A 25,291-nucleotide genomic window follows, 5' to 3' on the forward strand; every position below is an offset into this window, starting at 1 on the left:
GTTGCTGCATTTTCGGATGCATCGTGTAGCATTGGTGGCAGATATAGAGAAAATGTATCTGCAGGTAAAGGTACATGCGGATCAGACCCCTCTTCAGCGCATCCTTTGGCGATCGTCTGAAGAAACCCCAATTAGCACATACGAACTACAGAGAGTTACGTTTGAACTCAAACCATCATCGTTTTTAGCCATGCGAGTGTTGTTACAGCTAGCTGTTGATGAAGGCGAAACATACCCCCGTGCTCAAAGGGCTCTGCGAGAAAATTTCTATGTGGATGATTTTATTGGCGGGGCGAACAGCGAAGACGAAGCTATTCACTTCAAGTGGAATTAATTCAAATATAAGGAAGGGAGCGGCAGCGCCAGTTATGCAGTAAAGCATCCTTGGATAATGCAACGGGAAATTTTTCGAAAGCAATCGTCGAAGCCTATCATCGTATGTCGTTGCATGAAGGACCTACATCAACACTTAGTTCCCTCAGGATGGAAAATTGGATTCTTAAGGCGGGTACATTGGCAAATCATACTTATCGCAATTGTATTGTTTGTTTTAGGTTGAACCCTGTGCCCGTGTTTCAACCCCCCGGACAACTACCAATATATCGTATCACCCCTTTGCGATCGTTTTCGTTAGTGGGCATAGACTACTGCGGCCCAGTGTACCTCAAACCGGTCCATCGACGAGCTGCTCAACAGAAAGCTTACATCGCCGAGTTCGTGTGCTTCAGGGTAAAGGCCGTACACATTGAGCTTGTATAAGATTTATCAACACAAGCATTCTTGGCAGCGTTTCGGCAATTCATCGCACGTCGGGGCGTTGCTGCGAAAGTATTTTCGGATAACCGATTGAACTTCAAGGGTGCCAGTAACTGTTTAAGGGAACTCTATGATATGTTTCAATGCGAGAAAAGTTTGAACGATATCCAGGTAGCAGCTACTAGACAAGGTATAGAATGGGAGTTTATTCGGCAGTAAAAGCAACCAAGAGAGGGCTTACGAAAGTAATAGGAACGCATAAATTAACTGTTATGTTTTAATGTGTTTTATTCGATGTACTGTCGTGGAATGATCCCGAGATGAGGATTGAGCCCCTTTTATACTAATTCTAACAATAGCCAAAAACAGTCCGCATTCACATTACTACTCTTCTTCTTCTGTGGCTCAACAACCGATGTCGGTCAAGGCCTGCCTGTACCCACTTGTGGGCTTGGCTTTCAGTGACTAATTGATTCCCCCCCATAGCAGGATAGTCAGTCCTACGTATGGCGGCGCGGTCTGTTTGGGGATTGAACCCATGACGGGCATGTTGTTAAGTCGTACGAGTAGACGACTGTACTACGAGACCGGTTAACATTACTACTCTAACTTATACTAATATAGTTCATATCGTATTAGTAGAAGTTCACTATATAACACTCTTCCCAGCTTTAAATGACATTTTAGAGATACTTTTTTAAGGATTACAGACTACTCTTTTAATCCAAAATTACGCTTGCTATTTCTTCTTTGCCTATTCTTGATTCTTTTTGACCTGCGTAACTTGGGTGAAGAAGACTCACTTCATTTTCTTTTTGTAGTTCTTGTTTTTTGTTTCGCCAAAGGTATGCTTGGTACTTGATCAGTGATTGGAACTGTCTCTGGAACTGAATTACTTTCTTTTAACGGAAGGGTTGGATGGTATTGATCTGCAAGCTCAGAAAACTGAATCTGATTTGTTTGAACCATTGCCCTGTAAATTAATCAAATAAGTGTTTGGGCTTATTTTATCTAATACCACCGCTGGTATCCATCTAACATATTCTTCCATATGGTTTCTATAGAATACCTTATCTCCGCTGCTGTATGTATGCCTGGGACTTACTTGTTTAGGTATGCAATGTGTTTTGGGAAGTATAGTTACGCATCTTTTATCGTTTTGTATAGATAGCTTAACCGGGTTGCTCGTATTTAATAATGTGCGTGACACATAGCTAAATAATAATGAAGAAGGTGTTTTATCAGTAGATGTATATGGAGTATTGCGATAATTGAATAGTATTTTGTTAATATTTTTCTGAAGTGGTATTTGTTTCAATCGCTTGTCAATCAGATATTTTTTCAACACTTTTTTAATTGTCTGGACTCCTCTCTCCGCTAATCCATTTGACTGGGGGTGATAAGGAGGAGATTTCAACACCTTTATATTATTTGCCTTACAGGCTTCTATGAAACCTGAGGAGTTGAAGGGTGGACCATTGTCCGAACACACTTCTTTTGGGAACCCAAAATTCGTATAGATTTCATCTAAACGCTCCAATACACTCTCCGTACACGTTTTACGTAATGATTTGACATCTATAAATTTTGAATAAGCATCCACTTCTTTAAAAAAAGTATTTCCGTCAAAATAGAATAAAGCCAAATGAATGCGTTCAAAGGCATGTGTAGCTGAAGGCCTTGACTTAACTGTATTTTTTGGTACCTTTTGCGTTTTTTGACAAATAGACAAATAGATTTAAGTGTAATTAGTACATCCTTGTCAAAACCTTTCCACCAAAAATATGATCGATCGATCATTTTCATTTTTATAACCCCATCATGATTTCATGCAATTTTTTTAACACTCGACTTTGTAGTGACTTTGGAACTACTACACGAGCTTCAAAATAGAGACAATTATTTTTGACCTAAAAATTCTGTACCATTTTTGAATACGGTTTCCCTTCTTCCTCTACTTCTTTTGGCCAACCATTTATAGTCCAAATAATAATGTTACTGATAACAGCATCCTTGTGCTGCTCTTCCTCTATTTCTTCCACACCAATAAATTGTTGCAGGTTATTATCTGCAACCGATATGTGCTGAATACGATTTTCGATTGGCAATGGTAGACGAGATAATGCATCGGCATGACTAATACATTTACCTGGCCTATGTACCACGTTGTAAGAATAATTCGACAAAATTACTGCCTATCTGTGCAATCTAGAAATTGCGACAGCGGACGATCCTTTGTGTGGGTTAAAAATTTGCCTCAGCGAAGAACTGTCGGTAACGAGAGTAAAACTCGTACCATACAAATACTTATGAATTTTTTTTTACGCCGAACACAACCGCTAAAGCTTCTTTATGTATTTGCCCGTAGTTCATCTGCGCGCTTGTTAGTGTTCATGAGGCAAAGTACACAGGCTTCTCTACTTGATCCGCTATGTGCGATAACATGACACCTACCCCATACGGACTGGCATCCGTTGTTACTATAAGTGGCTTTTTTGGATCGTAGGGTTCCAACACATCGTTAGAAACCAAGAGCTCCTTACATTTTTTAAACGCTGTCTCGCACGCGTTGGACCATGTTAATTTGTTATCTCTCTTTACCAAAGTATATAACGGATGTAACTCCGATGACAAATTCGGCAAAAATCTGTGGTAGTAGTTTAACAATCCTAAAAATGACTGTAACTGACCAATATCTTTAGGTGCTGGAGCAAGACAGATTGCTTCCACTTTACCTTTACAAGAACGAATTCCCTCGCTTGTAAGCATGAACCCGAGGTGTTCGATTTCTGTTTGGAAAAATCGCGATTTAGCCCAATTAATTTGAACTTTATGTTTATTTAATTTAAACAACACCTGGAATAAATTTTCCTTGCATTCACTTATGGTACTTCCACCAATTAGAATATCATCTTAATAAGGAATCGCTTTTGTCCCGAGTAGTATTTGATCTATTATAGATTGAAATACAGACGGCGTTGAACTTATACCAAAAGGTATTCTTGTGTATTTGAACAATCCTCGATGGGTTTTTACGGTACATAACTCTTGTGCTGAGTTGGACAAACGTACCTGTAGGTAAGACCCGGTTAAATCGATTTTGCAAAAATAAATAAAATTCGACAAATTGGCTAGTTTGTCATCAATAGACGGCAACGGATAATGTTCCGTGGAAATAAATCGATTTAATGTAGCTTTCCCATCTAAACAAATTCGAATTGTTCCATCCTTTTTTGGTGTAATTACTATAGGACTAGCCCATGTGGACGTACGTACTGGGACTAAGATTCCGCTTTCCACCATGCTATCTATTTCCTTTTCTACTTTTTAACGAAATTTGAACAGTACAGTGTATGGTTTATGAAATATGGGTACAGCATGTTGCTTAAGTATTATATCCCCAGTAAACCCTTCAATCGCCTAACTGGCATCCCTCGTAATTACGTATGGGTATTTGTGTTGAATTTCAGACTTAAAATTGTGTTGAATAGTATCAATAGACGAAAAATTGAAACTTAGCAGTTTTCTCTATTCTGGCATGATGATATTCAAACTCGAGCGACCGAGGAGCGGTGTAAGCACCTTAATTTTTTCTGGTTCTAGCACAAAAATATTTAACCAAACGAAATTGCCATACCTGTTCCTCACTTGTACTAGTAACTCTCCTATTGGACGAATAGTTTGCCCTGACACCGTTTGAAACACCTTTGTCGTCTTCCGCAACTGCACGTGAGAGAGTTTTTCCTCGTACGTCTCTCTCGATATCACCGATTCGCATGCGCCGGTGTCCACCTCGAAACACACCTTCAATTTGCTGCTCGATTGTCGCTGGTACATCTGTGCGCGTTGAACTCGCACCGCTGGCACTGCAAATCGTACTGGTGAACTTCTCGTTCTGGCACGTTGTTGGTTTCGATGTATCGTCAGCATCTTTCAACTGGTTCAAGTTCATCTGCTCCGTAGCATCCACGAGCTCAGCCACTCGATTTTTTTTTGTTTTTTGACCGACACAACGATAACACATGACCAACCATTCCGCATGCGTAACACGTCCATTGTTTGGCAGGACAAGATTCTGGGTTGTGAGCCCTACCACATCGAAAACAGTTTTTGTCGCGTTCCGATGAAGGCTTAGATCCCGCATGCGTTGGCCCTTTTCTATTCTGTTTAGCTGGCATTTTTTCTGACGGCTTCCAAGCTGTGCGTTGCTTTAGCGTTGCCAGTTTTGATGCTTCCTGCATCTCTTTACACTCGTGCTCCGCCGCTTCCCAGCTTCTGCCAATCTCATACGCTTTTTCGAAGGTGAGACCTTCTTCGGTAAGGAGTTTAGTGCGCAACCCGGAGTTATGCACCCCTGCTACGAATTGATCGCGTAGCGCTTGTTGCAAAAACGTTCCAAAATCACAAGATTGTGAGGACGCTTTTAGTTCGATAATAAACTCCGTTATTGTTTGACCTATCGCTTGTTCGCATTTGCGATACTTGTATCGCTCTGCCACCACGTTAACTTTTGGGGCTAAGTGCTGTTTCAACAGTTTGATCAGGTCCTTATACGATTTAGAACACGAATCATCTGGCGAACATATTCGTGATGCCATAGAATATAATGATGGACCCGCCATTGTAACCAGCATTGGCACTTTTTTACTTTCTTCTACGTCGTTCACGATGAAGAATTGCTGCAGGCGATTTTCATATTCGTCGAAATTTTCACCAACGACGAACATTTCCATGTGGCTAAACATTGGCATTGCCATTTTCATATGCCCTAAGCCTGACGTTGACCGCTTTGGCTCTTCCCCGTCGGGCATCCTAAGTTGCCTCTGCACACTAACACAACACTACACCGCACTAATCTAAGACACGAGATCGACTAACTGACCGACTGATAGCGATATGATCCGACGTTGATCAAAACGCACGACTGATTTGAGAGAGGTTTCACACGTTTAGCTTATATCCTCGTCGCCAAAACTGTGTTATGTTTTAATGTGTTTTATTCGACGTACTGTCGGGGAATGATCCCGAGAAGAGGATTGAGATTCTAACAATAGCCAAAAACAGTCCGCACTCACATTACTACTCTAACTTATACTAATCGTATACGATTAGAACTAGTACTAATACGATCGTACTAATACATATCGTATTAGTAGTAGTTCACTATATACCATTAACCTTAGGTGAAATGGTTACGGTTCTATCGCAAGTGAAAGCACAATTAAATAGTAGTCCTTTAACGCCTATGTCCGAAGATCCTGAGGAACTAGATGTCTTAACCCCAGGCCATTTTTTGATCGGAACGGCGTTAAATGTCCTCTCAGAGGACGATATTACCCTACAAGCAGAAAATAGACTTCAAAAATATCAGGTGCTTCAGCATATAGTACAGTGTCATTGGAGAAGATGGAAGAAGGAATATTTTACCGAGTTACATAACATTCTACAGCGTGAAAGGAAGATTATTCCGATTAAAGAAGGCAAAATGATACTGTTAAAGGAAGACTTTTAGGACGCATAGCCCTACGGACAAAGAGCGGGTAATTTTTATCATGGTGTGCGTAAAAACCTAGAGTTAAGCCGATGGAAGATTTCCTAGGCTTAAAAAAGGGGGAGGGACCGCCCTACAAACAACGAGCGGGATATTTTATCATGGTGTGTGTAAAAACCTAGAGTTAAGCGGAGAATCGGTGTGAAATACACGGAGGCGAGAGCGCGTTTTGGTTTCGACATAGTTTTGGCACTAACACAGTTACACATGTGGAAATGTGTGCGTTCATTTTCGGCCAGCTCGCTCAGTTTGATCCCCAAGGACGCAAAAACCGACGGCGGCCTGTGTAATCTGGGCTCCCTACAAAGCTCTCCACAAAGCTCTCGTTTGCAGGCATCCGTCACGCACACATCGAAACGTTCTGGTTTCTTCAGCCGCTCACGCATACCAATGTGTTTGCTCCACCCCCTTTTTCGGATTGCTTATAGAAATGATGAGGCTGTTCACATTTGCTTTATGCACACATTCGCATGCTGTTTATTGAATAATATCCCTCTCCCTTCCCACATGTGTTTTGGCATACTCCCGCTGTGTAGACGGCAGAACGCTTTCCCCCTTCCAAATTTACCGTTATTCCTCCTCTCGTTCTTCCTTCCTTCTACTGCGCTCGGGGTACCATCCGTGCTGCGCGTGTTCAGCTGGCTTCAGTTTCGTGATGACGTCATGAACAGGAGCTGCGCGTGTTGAACCGGCTTCTGTTAAGTAATGACGTCCTCACCGGGGGCTGAATGAAGCAATAACGAATGTATGTAGTATGTATTACTATGGAGAGTTTAGCGCAGAGGATTAGACCAAAACTTACCTTAATATTTTAAAACTGGAAAACGTTTTCTTTCCGTCGCTCACTTTGAAGATTGTTGACGACGCTAGCAGGTAGTCGTTGATAAATAGCGCACACATCTGTAACTTTTTAGACGCCAAGGGTTAGTTGAATGTACCTGCACAAGCGCACAGCAAGAAACTTACCTCAACAATTTGCTAGGATAAATCATTCCATAACTGAGGAAGAAGGAACACGGCACAAAACGTAAATGAGCAAAGTACGTCGCACAAGAAATCGCACCTCACTTCAGTACATCCTTCCACAGGGAAAGTTCTGGACAGACTGAGGATGCCTAACACCCGGATGAGCGCGATAGCAGAAAAATCATGGTGGATCGAGAGAGATGGGTGGACTCGGTCCAGCGATATCCGCTGGTAAATGCATGTGTGTGTGACGAACGAAATACTTCAAACCCCGCTTCCCCCGCATTTCATCCATAATTTTTCGTCACACGCACACAGCTCTACACGCGCGGCGGTTTGCCGTCCAAAATCTAGAGAGAGAAGACAGCCCGACAGACAAAGAGAGCGAAATTTACAGGCGAGGGGCATGTAGAAACAGGGGGAAGGGGTTCGGTCGAAGTTGTATTGTCCGCCATAGTCGAGCGGAAGCGATTTTTTTCCGAATTGAGAGTAAGCGCGCGCAGCGCTCTCTCGTTTGCCTTCAAATTACATGGGGCGCTCTCGCGATACAAAACAGCTGATCAGCTGATACCCCCTCCCTCCCGTTTTTTTCCTCTCGCGTTGCGCTGGATGCGCGGATCAGCTGTTCTTGCTCTCTCGCGTTTCTTTCGGTTTGCGCTGCGCTGTTGCCGCACTTGCGCGCTGCGCTGAACACCCCCTCCCCCTCGTTTCTTTCGTTGCGCGTTGTGCGCTGTGCGCTTTCGTTCACTTAGATTTGCTGCGTAATAAAATCGCATGCATCGAAATAAATTTAATTACATCAAACTCGTTTGATATTTTAACACTTTATTGAAACTTAAGGCACAGTTCCACACATCGCTAACCACAATCTTGCCACAAAACCACACATATTTTTTATTATAAATATTTAAAAAAAATCGTCACTTCAAGCACCCGCCTTACTGCCTGTATGTTGTGTATGTTGAATACTGTAAAAAAAAGCATTGAAATAAAGCAGCATAATTTACATATTCATGTTGAATTATGAAAGATTAACGCTGCTTTATTTCAATGCGCACAACACTTCAACACTTGAAAATACGACCGAGGCCGTAATAATGTGAATTGAAATAAATAACACTTCAACACTTCACTTCAAATTACATCGAGCGCCCGGGACTTAGGCTAAAACGCGCGCGGCCTCACACTGCGAAGGCTTGAACTGTACTGACGATTTTGTGTGGTAGCAAGAAAGGGAACGCACGAGGAACACTCGCTGCACTAGTGCGAGCGAGACACCGACACCAGCAAGCCGCTGCGAGAAAACCAAACTGAGCGCGCTGGCTGAAAGTGAACGCACACATTCACACATGTGTGATTGTGTGAGTGCAAAAACTGTGTAGAAAGCAAAACACGCTCTCGCCGCCGCGTAATTCCGCGTATTTCCAACCGTCTTCCCCTGCTTCTACATGCCCCTCGCCTGAAAGTCGCACACTTTTACATTCTCATTGCTAGTAGGGAGGGCCTCTGGCTTTGGCACACAGCAAAATCTCTCAACAACTTCGGCTCTGCTACTTGGGATAAAGCAAAATGTGTGCAAAGGCGAAAAAACCCGAAAGCGCTTCGTGTGGCCCTCTCTCGTGTTTCTAGTTTTATTCTCTCTCGCATGTCATCACTCTCTCCCAGTTTTTCGGATTGAAATGAGAATTCACTCTCTTGATTTGGTTGCGGCAGTCTAGCTGCTTCACACTCTTTACCCTACGGACAAAGAGCGGGTAATTTTTATCATGGTGTGTGTAAAAACCTAGAAATTAATAGAAATTTAAAAGTATTCTCGAAAACCTAGAAAGAACCTCGGAAACCGAGAGAGCGCACCGTGTATTTTATATGGGAGCGAGAGAAAACCACGGAACCGATTCTCTCCCCTTTTTTAAGCCTACGAAATCTTCCATCGGCTTGATTTTAGGTTTTTACGCACACCATGATAAAAATTACCCGCTCTTTGTTTGTAGGGTATTCTCTTCTTTTTGCAGTTCACACAAGAGGATTCACACATGTGTTCTCACATACTTACATACACACACACACGGTGGTTGGAAGCCTGGCGCGGCTGTTTCCCATTCTGTCTTTTCTTCTTCCCTCTTCACACCGCGCTGGAGCCCGTGGTGGTACGCGAGTTCAACCTGCTTGGTTCAGGAAAGATGTCATCAGATTTGGCGCGCCTCAACCACGGTGTTGCATGAAGGCTGTTGATGAAAATACACAATTAATAGACACACTTGGTTAAAAAGATTACACGTGTTACGGCAAGCATAATGGTAACGCGTCACGTCACGCGTTAGTACGCCTAGCGTAAGGTAGAGGGCGCTTTCCAGAAAATTGACTACGTGTAAAGGCCGGGCTACATTGATCGTACTCTCTGGTGTAATTTTGATTTTCACTAGCGCATCTGGCGGCGGCTGACCGAAGCATTTTGCCAAACAATTTGGAGCCGCTTCAGAAAATAAGTTATTTTTCTATGTTTTTAACCTAATTCGGACAAGAAAAGTTTTGTAAAAGGTAGATGCACATGTCCTATAAGCATTGCATCCATTTTCATGGCAAAAAACGATGGAAAAACTACGTAATTTTGAGATCCGGCATGACCATTCCCTGGATGACCAAAAATAGCTTCCACCAGTCGCCGCCAGATGCGCTAGTGAAAATCGAAATTATGCTTGCGAGTACGATCAATGTAGCCCGGCCTTAAAAAGAACTTAATCATAAAGCTATTACGCAGTGCAAACTGCTGTAGATTGGTATCGTGCAGCTCGAATTCCCGCAAGTGCAGCTCAAATTCCCGAATTCTGCAGTATACAAGCGAGTGCTTTTCCTGAATAAATTTAGTCAAGTTCCAGAGTTCAAAGCAACAACATCGTGTCTTCATCATTACCAAACTTCCGCTTAATCATTAACAACACTTGATTTAAAGATGTGACAAACTTACCTGTGTGCTTGAGGATCAATTGAACCTTGAACGCCTGTGCACACAGTGTCACACTTTTTAAGAAGTTTGAGGAACAGCTAGCGGTAGCAGCACACATCTGAAACTTGTAATGTGCAAAACATTGCATATTAGAATAATATTAGAATTAGAATAAGTGTCACATAGCGCTAGACACTTAGAAAAGGACACTTACCCAAACAATTAGATGATAAAAATTCGTCCTCCGATGAAGCAGAAAGAACACCGCGGATGGCGCTGTATGGAAAGTGTTTCACGCAGGAAAAATAGTTCACGCAGCACACAAACACACACTCTCGCGTCCACGGTTCAGAGCACACTGAAGTCGCTCTTTGGTTTGGATGGAAAAGAGCAAACACCCTGATGAGTGCGATGGAAGAAAATGACGTGTGTTCAACAGGGATGGGTAGAATCCAACACACGAAGTGTGCATGAGAATTCTCTTCGTGTGGCAAGAGAGAATTGACTAACACCCTGTTGAACGAGAACGCAACAAACGTTGTAGAATGTAGAAATGGGATAGGAATAGTGAGCGAAGGCAGTTTGTGGACATGAGGGGGTTGAAACTGGGAGAAACAGGCTTCGGTTGCTACTTGGGTATGGACACACAAATCGATCCGTCATCATTTTGGCCATTGCACAAGTGCCAGGATGAGAAAGGTGATATAGTTAAGAACACATGCGTTAGAATTGTATTAAAAAAATAATTTTATTTTTTCAATTCGTCGCGCACATATTCTTAGTTCAAGATGTTGGTTAGAACTGGCTAATATTTCCTGATTTCATGTTATATATTGTTGGGTTCCCTACTTTTCATTGTTTATGCTATGGTTATTATGTTTATGCTACGGTTATTTATTAGAGGTTTGATTTGGCCAGATGTTGATACGATGTTGATGCTGGTTCTGGTTCCGATGATTACTTTGTTGATCATAGCATACTTCGCTATGAATGGTGTTGCATTGTTTCGGTGCTGGTGTTTTGGTTTCGGTGCTGTGCTGTCGTGTTAACTCCTCTCCTCTTAAATGACTTTGTCCTCGAAGTTTCTAGATGCTCTCGTTTACTTTATGTGTTTTCTCTTGATGCAGATGGTAATATGAACCTCAGGCTTTGATATCTGTAAATATTTATCAATACGGCTATTACGATAAACACAATGAATACAATTTGACCACTTATTGATCCAAACAAATTAACTTTCCATGACAAAGACTTATTCTCTAGTTTGATTTTTTTTTCAATATTTCTCTATGCTCAATGGTTAGATTGTTTAGATATTTTGATGGTGGTATGTCGATGACGTCGGTTTCGGTTGCTATTAACCCCAGTGTTGGTTGAAATGCTTTGTTTGGTATTGTTATTTCCAGGTTTGGAAATTCTTCTCCGTTGATGTAGATGTTGCATTTTTCAAAATGTATTATATATGAGCCTGTGAGAAATTGTGTGTCATTGTTGCAACTCGATGAAATTCTGACTGTGGCATTGTTAATAAGTATAACGGCATCATGAAGACGTTTAATTATTCCATCGGAATATACTTTTTCATAAGTACAATCGGAATGATATCCATGTACTAGTTTTTGAATACACTTACTTGATGGTTCTAGGAGTATGCTGTCACAAAGATAATTGCCATTATCTATTTGTTCGCAGGGCTGTGACGATTGAAATACATGAGTGTTGTTCTTCAGTATATAGTTGTGATGCAAGAGAATTCTTTTGTCATTTTTTATAATTGAATCAATATAATTGTATTCAAAAGTATGTTTGGATTCAAATGGGTATTTCAACATATATATGATATGTGTTTTGTTCATTGTTACCTGAGCTGTGGATCTTATCAACATTTCTTCGGTAGATGATACATGTATGTTGTGCTCAGCTAAAAACATAATCATTTGGTTCAGGTCGTCAAGAGATAATAGTTTGCTGCTGGGTATTCCATGTTTTGCTAGTAAAATAGCTTCTTCCAGTGTTTCTAAATAGTTTTGCAGAGTATCGAGATTTGAGATGATAATTAGTTGGATGATTTCATTCGATCTTTGATGAAATCTTTCTTCTTCCAGTTGGAGTACGCTGTTTGCAATTCTGGTTATATCATACAAGCATTTATCAATTTCGTCGTTAATCAGTACTTGTTGATTATTTTACTCAATCAAAGAGTTAATAGTGGAGTTTATAACACGTAAATCTTCAGCATCAGGTGTTCCTGCGATCCACTTCCATATGGTGCCAATAGTATCCCATCGTCGTTCTCTGTTCGCATATCTTCTACTATCAATTGAGAATAACGAATTTTTATTACTTTTGAATTATACATTGATTTGAAAATTTCTTGAATGTTTCCCATTATGGATTGATCGCAATATATACCATTACGTACTTTAGGATTGAGGAATTTTTTAAAAGTTTGTTTAATGAAGTCACTTGAAAATTCAGATTCACAGAAGGTGTGTCTTTTATACCCTTGAAATGGTATTGTTAGTTCATAGGAGGAGTTAGGGGTTAATCGGAATATAAGTTGATTTCGGAAAACATTAATGGGTGCCTCTGTTGAAAGAATATAATCATTATCATCATCTTCTGCTGAGTGTTGAGTGGGTGTTAAGGAGTTAATTTGAACACGTGCTAAAGCATCTGCAACAATGTTTGCTTTACCTGGTTTATAACATAATTCATAATCATGTTCTTCTAAAGATGATTTCCATCTTTTAAGTTTTGCATTATTATTTTTTGGGGAAAGTGTTAATGTTAGTGGGAGGTGATCGGTAAAAATTTTAAGTTTTGCTCCGTAGATAAAATTTCTTAGAGTTTGTAATGCCCATACTACTGCTAGCATTTCTTTTTCGTTAGTCGCTTAATTTTCTTCCGTTCTGGAAAGAGTTCTGGAAATAAATGTAATTGGTCTCTCTCCATCTGAGGTTTGTTGCGAAAGTATTGCTCCCAATGCTATATTTGATGCATCTGTAGTAAGAATGAAGGGTTTTTCAAAATCCGGAAAAGCTAAAACATCATTTGAACATAGCACTTCTTTAAGGTATTGGAATGATTTTTTTGCTGATTCATCTAAAGTTATGGTGAAATTTTTTGACTGGTTTTTGGAAATTTGGCGATGGCCATCCTCTCCTCTTAAAAGTTTCGTAAGGGGTTTCGCAAGTTCTGCGTAATTCTTTACGAAACGTCTATAATATCCGGAGAGTCCTAGAAATGCTCTTAAATTTTTTAATGTCTTCGGTTCGGGATATTTTCGGATGCATTCTACTTTTTTCATGTTTGGTTTAAGACCTTCTGCAGAAATAATGAAGCCAAGAAATTCAACTTCTGATTTAAGAAATTCTGATTTATCTGGTTGTATTTTAAAATTAGTTTCTCTTAGTGTTTCTAACACCGTTTTTAAATTTTTTAAATGTTCTTCAACAGTTTTTCCAAAGACTACTATGTCATCTATGTAAACATAGCAAATTTTTCCAATATGTTCACGTAATGTGTCATCCATTACTCTTTTAAAAATCGATGGTGCATTTTTTAAACCAAAAGGCAAACGTACAAATTCGTATTTGCCATTGTTATTTGAAAACGCAGTTTTTTCTATGTCTCTTTGATGCATAGGAATTTGATGAAATCCTGAAGCTAAGTCTAATGTAGTAAAATATTTATTTGAACCTAAATTGGCCAAAACGGATGCAGTATCTGGAATAGGGTATCTATCAATTATGGTTTTTGAGTTTAATTTTCTGTAATCTATGACAAGTCTATATTTTATTTTCGTTAGAAGCATCAAGTTTTTTTTGGGACAATCCATACAGGTGAATTGTATGGAGATCGGGATGGTCGTATAATTCCATCGTTTAAAAGTTTGTTTATCTGGGAATGCACTTCTGATTTTAGTGCTTGTGGATATGGGTATGTTTTACTGTAAACTGGTGATTGATCGGTAGTTCTTATTTCAGCTTTAACCTTTGTTTAAAAAGGTAGTTTTTTATCGGGAGGCTGAAATATATCTTGAAAATCGTGGAGCATATTTCTTAAATCATTTTTTTCTTGAGTTTGTAAATGTTCATCGCGAATATTTATTTGATTAACTTCTTGAAGCTTGTATAGCAATAATGGAATAGTATATTTTCCATTTACTATTAATGTGTCTTGTACTGTATTTATCCATGAACCATTTTCCTTTAAAGAATCCCAACCCAAAATAGCATCAAACGATTTCAGTTGTTCAAGATGAAAAAAATTTATCATCTTGTCCGAGTATGGTTTAAGTAATCTAGCTTGTGAATATTTGGATATTTTGACGTCTCCTGCTACAGTTGAGATAAAAAATGGTTTTTCTAAGTCGTGAGAAATTTTTGCATATTTTGGATGTGTATAGTTTTTGTTAGATCCTGTGTCTACTAAGATTCGTAATGGTTCTTTTGCATTACCATAGTAAAGGAAATATGGTAATGTGGAACTCATTCTAAAAAATTCAATTCAGCTTCTTCTCCATTTTCGGATGTTTCTGATCCATCTTGTCTGTTAATGCATGCCAAGTATCGATCAAGGGCGGAGAGCACATCATCGTCACATTCTTCTAATGTTTTTGCCATTTCCTCTTCATATTCTACTTGCTCGTTTCCTGTGTTTGTTTCTATATTAAATGCTCTTGTTCTTTTTAATGGTGGTTTATATGTTCCTGAAAAATTAGGACGATTACCGTAATTTACCTGTTTAGAACGGATGGAACTATCAACTTCCATGGGTTCTGGTTGTGGCGAGTTTTGTGCGACTGGTGGTTTAAACGGATTTCTCTGTGGAATTACAGGTGGTCTAATGCGTAAATGTGGGTTGTAAAAGTTTTGATTTGGTCTATTTTGCGGAGTTAGATAGGTAGGAGGTCTGTAGTAAATTGGTGAATTGGGGTGGTTCGGAGTGGTTGGTGGTCTGTACATATTTGGTTTTGTTGGTATTCTTGGTACTATTGGGATAAGATTCCTGGGTGCGGAAGGTGGTATGTATGATTTTGGTGTGGTAAGCATTTTCCGACACTCGATGTTTTGGAATGAAATACAATAACTGTAAGCAGCGGCCAATGTTGTGGGTTCATAATTTCTTATGAATTTGTACACATCTCCATCAAGTCCTCTAATGAAGGAATCAATGGCTTTCCTATTGTAAGTTTCAATCAGAGCTTTAGATGCTTCTGGATGAGAGAATCGATCATCAGTATGAATTTGGTTTGCTATTAATGACAATAGTCTATTGACTTCGTCATAATACACTTCTAAGGATCGACCCTTTTGTTGTACGTTCATTATCTGGAAGTCAAGTGTTTCAAGATCACGTTTCTCTCCGTAGTATGTTATTAAGGTTTTCTTGATTAAATTCCAATTTATTCCAACATTTGAGGCCACTAGGGAATCGTTAGCCTCACCTCTAATTTTTCTTCGAATGAATTTACAAACCATGTGGAATCTGTTTTGTTGTTCCACGGTATTGGTACTGTTGGTTTGGTATAGTTTTACTATACCATCAACATCATCAATCCAGCTATTTAACACACTTGGTTCAACAGAGAAAACAGGCAAATCTTTTACAAGATCAGGTATTTTATCGAATGATTCAAGGCTTACGGCTGTTCCGTCAGTTTTTGTAAAATATAATGGGGGATCCGAGTAATCTATTACTCCAGGTATCGATTGTTGTTGTGCTTCTAAAGCAGCTAGTCTGCTTAGAATTCTATCCACTACTTCTTGTTGAGACATTTTGAATGAAAAATTATATAGTGATTCTATTAATTCGTCCAGGATTATTATAAATTGATTTTAAATTATTTATTAATTTTATGTTTTTCTTTTTAAAGAAATTTTTGAAAATCAATTTGGAAACTCTTATTATTTTCACTTTATATTTTCGATTCACTTTGCTTTTGATTTTTTTATACTCACGCTTATTTCACTTTTACTTACATAAGTTTCATTTTAGGGGATACCTCAAAATGATCATGAAAATTCCGCCTCGTGCCTCTTACGATGATGGTCTGGAATTCTCTGCGAAGAAAATCAGTATCTATCCTCTTACGGCGATGTTTCTGAAATTCTTATGACAACTGTTGCTCCAGTCCTCTTACGGTGGAAGTCATTCAGTCGTGGCGTCGACCCGATAATGTTGCGGTACTTCTCGATTCGTAGATAATTGCTCCTTTTTTCAACAAGATGAGCTTTTAACCACTTGTTGATACTACGGTATCACACGAACTGCTGCCACAGAAAAATGTCACTTTTTTGCGGGGCGATAGGTAACACTCGTTTTTAACAAACTGTTCTGTTGCAACATTACTCTTACGTAGTCACTTCACAAAACAATTTTTATAAAAACTTCACAATATCGGGTCCCTATTCGGGTGCCAGTTAAGAACACATGCGTTAGAATTGTATTAAAAAAATAATTTTATTTTTTCAATTCGTCGCGCACATATTCTTAGTTCAAGATGTTGGTTAGAACTGGCTAATATTTCCTGATTTCATGTTATATATTTTTGGGTTCCCTACTTTTCATTGTTTATGCTATGGTTATTATGTTTATGCTACGGTTATTTATTAGAGGTTTGATTTGGCCAGATGTTGATACGATGTTGATGCTGGTTCTGGTTCCGATGATTACTTTGTTGATCATAGCATACTTCGCTATGAATGGTGTTGCATTGTTTCGGCGCTGGTGTTTTGGTTTCGGTGCTGTGCTGTCGTGTTAACTATATGTTGCTTGTAGTGCTTTATTACGAAAACGTCACGAGCTGCTTCTTACTTCCTGGAATCGAAAAAAAAACTTTAGATTCAGTAACAATTTTAATTTAACTTACTGAATGACCTGAATTTAATCGTCGATTGTTTGGTCATCTTCATGGGCGTCGTAATCAAGCGTAGGCACAGTTTGTACCCGCTGCGCAGAGCTATCGAAAAATTCTCATACTCAAACTGCAACCATATTTCACAGCCCATGGCTGTGAAATATTTCACATTCAAAATTGTTGCAAATTTATGAATGAAATATTTCGAAACTTTCAGCGCTGAAATTTTAGCATTGAAATATATCTTCGATCGGAATCCAAGCGTTTTCCCTGACATTTCTGCTCGCTTTTTCGATCGCTTTTGGCGGAAAGCGATCGAAAATCCGAGCTACAAAACTGCTCGATTTTGTTGTGCGGGGTATGGCAGCAATGCGAGAGAGCGATAGAGCAAATCAGCAACGATGTTTTTCTTGCCCTCTTTATGCCTTATGTCCGTCCTTATCTGCCCGATGAAGTCCAATTGGCGAGTTTGGTGATTCGTAGCTTGGTTAAGCTTCTCATAAAAGGCGAATTTATTACTATTATTTATTAACAAATTCAACAAATCTTGAACTAATTTACCCTATTAATCCAATCTAACAGTATCCTAGTTTTAAATGACGATGTGCTCGCATGGTGGTAACATTAGTGGCTAAATTTTTTGAAAGTCCTGCTCATGGCCGTAACGGGAGCACCCTACTAGCAAAGAGAATGAAAAAGTGTGCGACTTTCAGGCGAGGGTCATGTAGAAGCAGGGGGATACGGTTGGAAATACGCGGAATTACGCGGAGGCACGAGCGTGTTTTGGTTTCTACACAGTTTTTGCACTCACACAATCACACATGTGTTAAGTTTCCCTAAATGTTGAAGTGTTGTGTACATTGAAAGTTGCGCTTATCTTTCATCATTTATCTTAAATGTGTGATTTGCGCTGCTTTATTTCAATGTTTTTTTTTTGTATTGAACATCAACAACAGGATCCACGCAGTTGGGCGGCTATTTGAAATACGATTTTTTTTTTAATATAATGAATGTGTGTGGTTTGCAGCAAGATTGTGTGAAGCTATGTGTTTAAATGTACTTTTATTTGCAATAAAAGTGATAAAATATAAACCAAGTTTATATGTTAAAGTTTTTGTTTTGATTCGGGTGCTCCAAGTCCTTGTGGAGGGATGCGCACAGCGCGCTACGAAAGAAACGAGCGGTATTGGGTGTCAGTCCAGCGCAGCGCAATTCGCTGGAATCAAGTGGGAGGGTGTACCAGTTCAGCGCAGCGCAAGCCGAAAGAAACGGGAAGGATTAAAGTAGCTCCCCACCGGTCACCAGCACTCAGAGATCCTTTGAATACGCGCTTGAATAAGAACTTGAATTGGCGAAATTATTCAAGCGATCCGTCGGGTCCCGAAGCCGAAGTAAACCCGAAGCCGAAGCAAAACCCGAACGGAGGACTGTACGAACCTCCCCTCGTTTTAATAGCCCCCTCCCCTTTTTCGCAAATTTTCTTCCTGAAATTTCACTGTGCACACAATTATATCAACTTCTTCTTCTTCTTCTTTGGCTCAACAACCGTTATCGGTCAAGGCCTGCCAGTACCACTTGCGGGCTTGGCTTTCAGTGACTAATTGATTTCCCCCCATAGCAGGATAGTCAATCCTACGTATGGCGGCACGGTCTATTTGGGGCCCATGACGGGCATGTTGTTAAGTCGTACGAGATGACGACTGTACTACGAGACCGTACTATTATTACATCAACACCATTCGATTTATTGAAAATATTAATATTAAACTAACAAAAATCTAAATCACATGCACTACAAACTCTGAACTTCATTCTAAATTAACGCACATTAAAAAAACACTTTTTACACTCGCTCAATGCCATAACATTTGCCATAACATAATCACAAAATTGCCATAACATTTACTGCTCTTCCTCACTGTTGCTCCAGGTTCCTCTCGCTGCACTGTACGGGCCACCATCTCCAACACCACGACACAGCGACAGGTTTTGTTGTCTCCGTTCGCCGTGAAACACACATGAAATTGAAGAAAAATTATATTAATTAGAAGGGGGGATGTTGGTCGATAATTTTAATCACTTTTACTTACCTCAAATTAAACAAAACTCCATTTTTTACGGGGTTTATCCGCTGACTACCAAGCGTTGAAACACCACACAAGCACCAACCTCACTGGACTGAAAGTAAAGCGTACTGCGTGAATGTGTGTATTAGTGATGGGTAACCGGAATCGCACCCACGGCTCGGAATCGCTTCCGAGCATTGCTACTCCGGCCCCGATTCCGAAAAATTCAAATCGTCGATTCCGCCCGGAGCCGTCGCAGCCGTCCGGAGCCGTCCGGAGCCGTCCGGAGCCGTCCGGAGCCGTCGGAGCCGTCATAGCCGTCCGGAGCCGTCGGAGCCGTCCGGAGCCGTCGGGGCCGTTGGAGCCGTTGGAGCCGTTGGAGCCGTCCGGAGCCGGTCGGAACCGTCGTAGTCGTTGGAGCCGACGGAGCCGTCGTAGTCGTTGGAGCCAACGGAACCGGTTGGAGACGTTGGGGCCGTCGGGGCCGTCGAAGCCGACGGAGCCTGTTCGAGCCGTCGGAGTCGTTGTAATAGTCGGAAGTCTTCTGAAGCGCTTTAATTTCCCGATATCAACGATGATTTTATTTTAAAATCAGCTTACAAGTAAAAAAGTAGTCGTCTTCATTTATTGCTCTGAAGTTTTTTTGTATTTTTTTAAACAATAAAGTCAAAAACAATTGTTTGCTCCGTATATATAGGGAAAAACTATGAATCAAACTATTATTGATCTTTATTTTCATAAAAGATGGACGGATGATTCATAGTTATATTCTTTGTCTTGTCCATGTGCCATCATGTTATTCGGTAAAAAACAAGTGCGGCCTAAACCATACACGTTAGTCGATGTAAACAACCGTGCAAAACTGCCATAAGTACACTCGTCTGCCTCGTTGTTTCGTATTTTATCAAACCCACCTCCCGTCATAGTTCTATTGCTCCTTGACCTCCTAATTTGATTCATTTTTTTTTCCTATATATATATATATGGAGCAAACAATTATTTTTGGCTTTATTTTTGAAAAAAAACACACTTACAAAAAAACTTCATATCAATAAATGAAGAAGACTCTTTTATTACTCGTAAGCTGTTTTTTACAATAAAATTATCACTAATATCGGGAAATTAATGCGCTTCAGAATGCTTCCGACTATTACAACTACTCCGACGGCTCCGACGGCTCCGGACGGCTCCAACGGCTCCAACGGCTCTGACGGCTCCACCGGTTCCGGACGGCTCCGGCTGCCGACTAGCGGCTCCGGACGGCTCCAGACGGCTCCAACGGCTCCAACGGCTCCAACGGCTCCAACGGCTCCAACGGCTCCAACGGCTCCAACGGCTCCGACGGCTCCGCCGGCTCCGGACTGCTCCGACGGCTCCGGACGGCTCCGACGGCTCCGGACGGCTCCAGACGGCTCCAACGGCTCCAACGGCTCCAACGGCTCCAACGGCTCCAACGGCTCCAACGGCTCCAATGGCTCCGACGGCTCCGCCGGCTCCGGACTGCTCCGACGGCTCCGGACGGCTCCGACGGCTCCGGACGGCTCCGAACGGCTCCGAACGGCTCCAGACGGCTCCGAGGTCGGAGTTTTGCACCTACCTTCCGGAACCGCTTCCAATTTTGGCGGAGTCTTTTGGAAGCGATTCCGGATTTTTGTTGAATTTACCCATCACTAGTGTGTATGCGCTTCTGCCAAGCCAACCGCCCCGTACTGCATGTGTAGCCAAGTGCGTGTGTGTGTATATTTGCACCACTGGACACAGAACACAAATCTCACCGCACAGCAGAGCCTGTGTCGCCAAGTGTATGCATGTGTGTATTTGCACCACTGAATTCTGAACGTCCACCACAAAGCGTGTATCGCCAAGTGCGTGGCTGTGTGTAGTATCACCGTGGACTGCAGAAAACTACCTGCACTAGAACAGAGCGCTGGTGTGGCCAAATGTGTGCATGTGTGTACTTGCTCCACTGAAAGCCGGTATCGCACCAGATTTCGGGTGTCGCCTTGTGCGTGCGTATGTGTTATTGTCACAGCACACTCGTTCATCATTTTTTTTTCGTTTTTTCGCTTGAGCCACTCGATTTCGTTCTTCGCTGATTTTGACAGCGCACGAAGGGGGTTCGGTTTCAACTTCCAACAACAACAACCACACGAGGGGGCTCGTGGATACTCACGAAGGGAAAATCACTCAAAATAGAGCGAGAAACAGATAGAAAAAGCGAAAGGTCAATATAAAATCTTCGGCTTTTGACCGTTCCCACCAAACAAAGCCGAAGTCGCTGGATCCTTTTACTCTGTGCCAGAGCGAGAAAGCATGCATTCTGCATCAAGTTCTTCAGCTGCAAACACAGCGCGTGTAGATGTGTATGTGCGCGGAGCTAATGTATGGATGAAGATGGGAAGCAGCGGGGTTTTCTCGTTCAGTTGACGGGACCCGAACAATTTAATGGTTTAATCAGTCCAATACCAACGCTGCTGAGGGAGGGGTGTGTTATTTTTTCGCAAGGTGGCATTCATCCTCATGATTATGAAAAACTGTATGTTCTTTGCAATACAGCAATTATCCGCAGTACGCGATACTCGATATACGCGAATCCGCAATACGCAATTTCTCTAAATTTGACAGCTCCATGTGTTTTTTGCAAATATTTTGATTCTTTGAAATATTTTATGTTCTTTTTGAATTTCCTTACTGTTCTTAATGCTTTTTGCATTAAATTTGTGCAAAAGATGCTTGTTTTATGACAAAAAACTTTAATGCAAAACTCTATGGCGATATTGTTAATTGTTGTAATTGTAATTGTAATTGTTTAATGTATTAAGTGATTGGCCAAACAAGCGGCCTTATCACTGAATTAAAACTAAAACTTAAATAACTAACGCAGTGTACAATGACAAGACGGATCAACAGAATCTAGTAGGTAGGTGCCAGTCAAATAAAAAGTAACGCTGATTAAACTTACGGGCCATCGCAGTCATTGGGTCGTTCTCGCTGTATGCACGTCTTGTAAAGTCAGTTCTTATTAGTCTGTAGTTACGGAACACTCTAGGAGGGACATTTATGTTGACTCTAGCCAGTAGTTCTGGCGAATCTATCTCACCGACAATAAGTTTGGACAAAAACGTACATTGGGCATTATCACGTCTCCTAGCAAGTGTGTCCAGACCAAACAACAAACAACGAGTATGATACGATGGACGAGGGGTTACATTACGCCACGGAGTGAAGTGTAGGACAATACGAGTAACTCTCTTTTGGACAGCTTCTATTCTATTGGACCAAACACTAGAGAATGGACACCAAACTGTAGAACTAAACTCGAGGATGGAACGAACATAGGACTTATACAGAGTTAACAGGCAGTGTGGGTCATTGAGTTCTCTCGAATGTCGACGAATAAATCCTAGCATTTTGTTAGCTTTGTCTAAAATATCACAGTAATGTTGTCGGAAATCTAGTTTGCGATCCAGGGTGACTCCTAAATCCCTGACCGTATTGCACCGCGGTAGTTGTGTCCCTGATATGCTATAGATATACCTTATCGGACTAGCTATTCTAAAGAACGACATTGACGTACACTTATCAACAGAAATTAGCAGGTCGTTGTTGATACACCAGTCAAAGAAAACATCAATCGATCTTTGCAGAGAAAGAGAGTCGGAAGTGTTACGTACGATACAAAACAGCCTAACATCATCCGCATAAAGCAGACAATCTGCTTCCGTAATGGCCAGTGTGACGTCGTTAATAAAAAGCGAGAACAGCAGTGGTCCCAAGTTGCTGCCCTGAGGGACGCCAGATGAACTCTCGAAAACGTTAGAGGAGACACCATCGATTTGTACGTAGTAGCTACGTTCAGAGATGTAGGACCTGAACCAATTCACCAGCGGAGTAGAGAGACCGATCCGGGCGAGCTTAGCCAACAGCAAGCGATGGTTCACACGATCAAACGCAGCCTTAAGATCAGTGTATACTGCATCCATCTGAGCTCCGGAAGTAAAGGCTGCGTGGCAGTTGGAGACGAATTCCACCAGGTTTGTGGTAACACTGCGTCGAGGAAAGAAACCATGCTGGCGTGTAGAAATATAAGAACGACAGTGATACATTAGCGAGTTTTGTATGACGATCTCAAACACCTTGGCACAAGAAGGCAAGGTGGTTATACCGCGGTAGTTCTCAGCAGAGTTTTTATCCCCTTTTTTGTACACCGGAAACATCACAGAGGATTTCCAGGCTGTGGGTACAGTACTTTGTGCAAAAGAGAGTTGGTAGATTTGAGACAGAGGCTCTGCTAAAAATTCGCGGCATTTGGCAAGGATTGCCGTAGGAATACCATCGGGTCCAGGGTTGTATGAGGTTTTGACCTGCTGCAGAGCACGTAGTACAGTATCTACCGAGATAATAATATCGCGTACATCAATGTCAACAACATCACGGGGCACATTATTTAAAGCTGCTTCTAATGATAAGCTTGCATCATCCGTAGTAAAGCAGTCCTTGAAACGATCAGCAAATAAGTTGCACATGCCTTCCTTACTGCTTGTGGAGACGTTGTTATATGTGAGAACATCGGGGAGCGAGCTGTTACCGCGTTTTGATTCAACATACCTCCAGAATCGTGTTGGGTGTCTGATGAGCGAGAATTTCACTCGAATGAGATAACGAGTATGAAGTTGTCTGTTATAGCTTCTATATACATTATGGGCAGCAATGAACCTTAATTTGGAGTGTTGTGTACCATTTGTACTGTAAAAGCGAAAGCATGACGCTTTGTTTTGCTTTAGTCGGCGTAAACGTGCATCAGTCCATGGTGGACTGCGACGCGGTGGCATTAGAGGACAGCAATCAGATATAAGCGCCAGTAGTGTTGTGTTAAATAGTTCCAATGCTGAGTTAACATCCGGATTACCTTCCAGGAAAGACCAGTCAGTAGATTGAAGCAGTTCAGCTAGACGGATAAAGTTAGTTCGCCTGTAGTTACGTGTGCCGGACTCACGGTTTGGTGCGGTAGAACGCCAGGAACGAGCTGTATTGCCAGCACCAGTTAAGTGTAGCTCAACAGGAGGATGATGCACATCAACGGCAACCATAGGGAAGGGTGACACCACCGGTGGGGCACAATAATGTAGGATCTCGTCAGAGACAATTATGAGATCGAGAATGTTATTCGATGCATTAGGTATAAAGTTGATCTGAGAAAGCCCATTACTATAGATGCAGTCAAGCAACGAGCGGCAGTTGTCCGTAATTCGTGAATTCTCATAATTGATTCGCAGTGCAGGAACGTTAGAATCATCGGTGTTCCAGGAAAGATTGGGGAAGTTAAAATCCCCGAATAGGAGAAACGTATCGGTGGTTGCACAAGCAATATTATCTATGGTGGAGCAGATAGTTTGCATGGTAGTAGTGTTGTTTACTAAATCTGGAGGAATGTACACTACACCCGTGATAAAAGTACGTTTATTACCATAAACTCTTACCCAGAGTTGCTCAACGGTATCCTGTGTAGGACAAAGTATTGTACGTAGGTGTGAAGCAACGGCAATAAGAACCCCGCCACCGGTTGATTTTTTACTATTTTTGCTGCTGCGGTCTGTTCTATACACTGCATAATTATCCGGGAACAATTCCGAGGAATCAATCGTTGAATCCAACCATGTTTCAGTCAGGATAATAACGTCATAGTGGGTTGTAGAAACATAGTCAAATACTTGATTGCATTTAGATTTCAATCCTCTAACGTTTTGGTACAGGAACAATAATTCGTCAGTATTATTACGGCAGGCGACCCCTGTAGGATTGACATGATAGCCGTGCGATTGTGTGAGTGTAGTGTCCGTTCTTTGGCGATGGTTTGTTTTGGTTTCGCGATCATTAAGTTGCGTGCGCCTTTCGTCAAGCACTGCCTCAGTGGAAAAAATATTGTTTGTTGTAGGAAAAACAATCGTCTGGTAAGTGCAATTATTATTTACTAACGTTGTTTCAGCGCCGGTGTTCTTCGTTTCTTGAGACGTGTCAGGATGATTTGTGTGGTTGTAAGTGTGCGCGGTGTGCGTGGACTGAATACCGGTGAATATTAGTGGGTTTGCGGTGTTGGTGATGTGCGTGGAGTGTGTGCCGATAAAATTGTATGATCCAGCAGT

The 25,291-nt window shown here is 41.3% G+C and overlaps 2 protein-coding genes and 1 long non-coding RNA gene across 4 annotated transcripts in view; 1 reads left to right on the forward strand and 2 right to left on the reverse strand.

Annotated features, from left to right (window-relative positions):
* LOC120956088 (uncharacterized transmembrane protein DDB_G0289901) overlaps positions 1–25,291 on the forward strand; it is a 350,743-nt gene that overhangs the window by 151,911 nt on the left and 173,541 nt on the right. The gene's annotated exons all lie outside the window — the stretch shown is intronic.
* On the reverse strand, positions 6,756–9,005 carry LOC120956132 (uncharacterized). Its single transcript, XR_007452127.1, has 2 exons — positions 7,110–9,005; positions 6,756–7,031 (listed from the first exon to the last, which is right to left on the reverse strand). It is a non-coding gene; the product is annotated as an uncharacterized LOC120956132 (long non-coding RNA).
* On the reverse strand, positions 23,112–24,547 carry LOC125906707 (uncharacterized). Its single transcript, XM_049606742.1, has 2 exons — positions 23,314–24,547; positions 23,112–23,218 (listed from the first exon to the last, which is right to left on the reverse strand). Exons 1-2 carry the CDS (start codon positions 24,545–24,547, stop codon positions 23,112–23,114), a joined length of 1,341 nt encoding a protein of 446 aa, XP_049462699.1.

The sequence above is a fragment of the Anopheles coluzzii genome, chromosome X (genome assembly GCF_943734685.1).
Source record: "Anopheles coluzzii chromosome X, AcolN3, whole genome shotgun sequence".
In the NCBI taxonomy this organism is placed as follows: Eukaryota; Metazoa; Arthropoda; class Insecta; order Diptera; family Culicidae; genus Anopheles; species Anopheles coluzzii.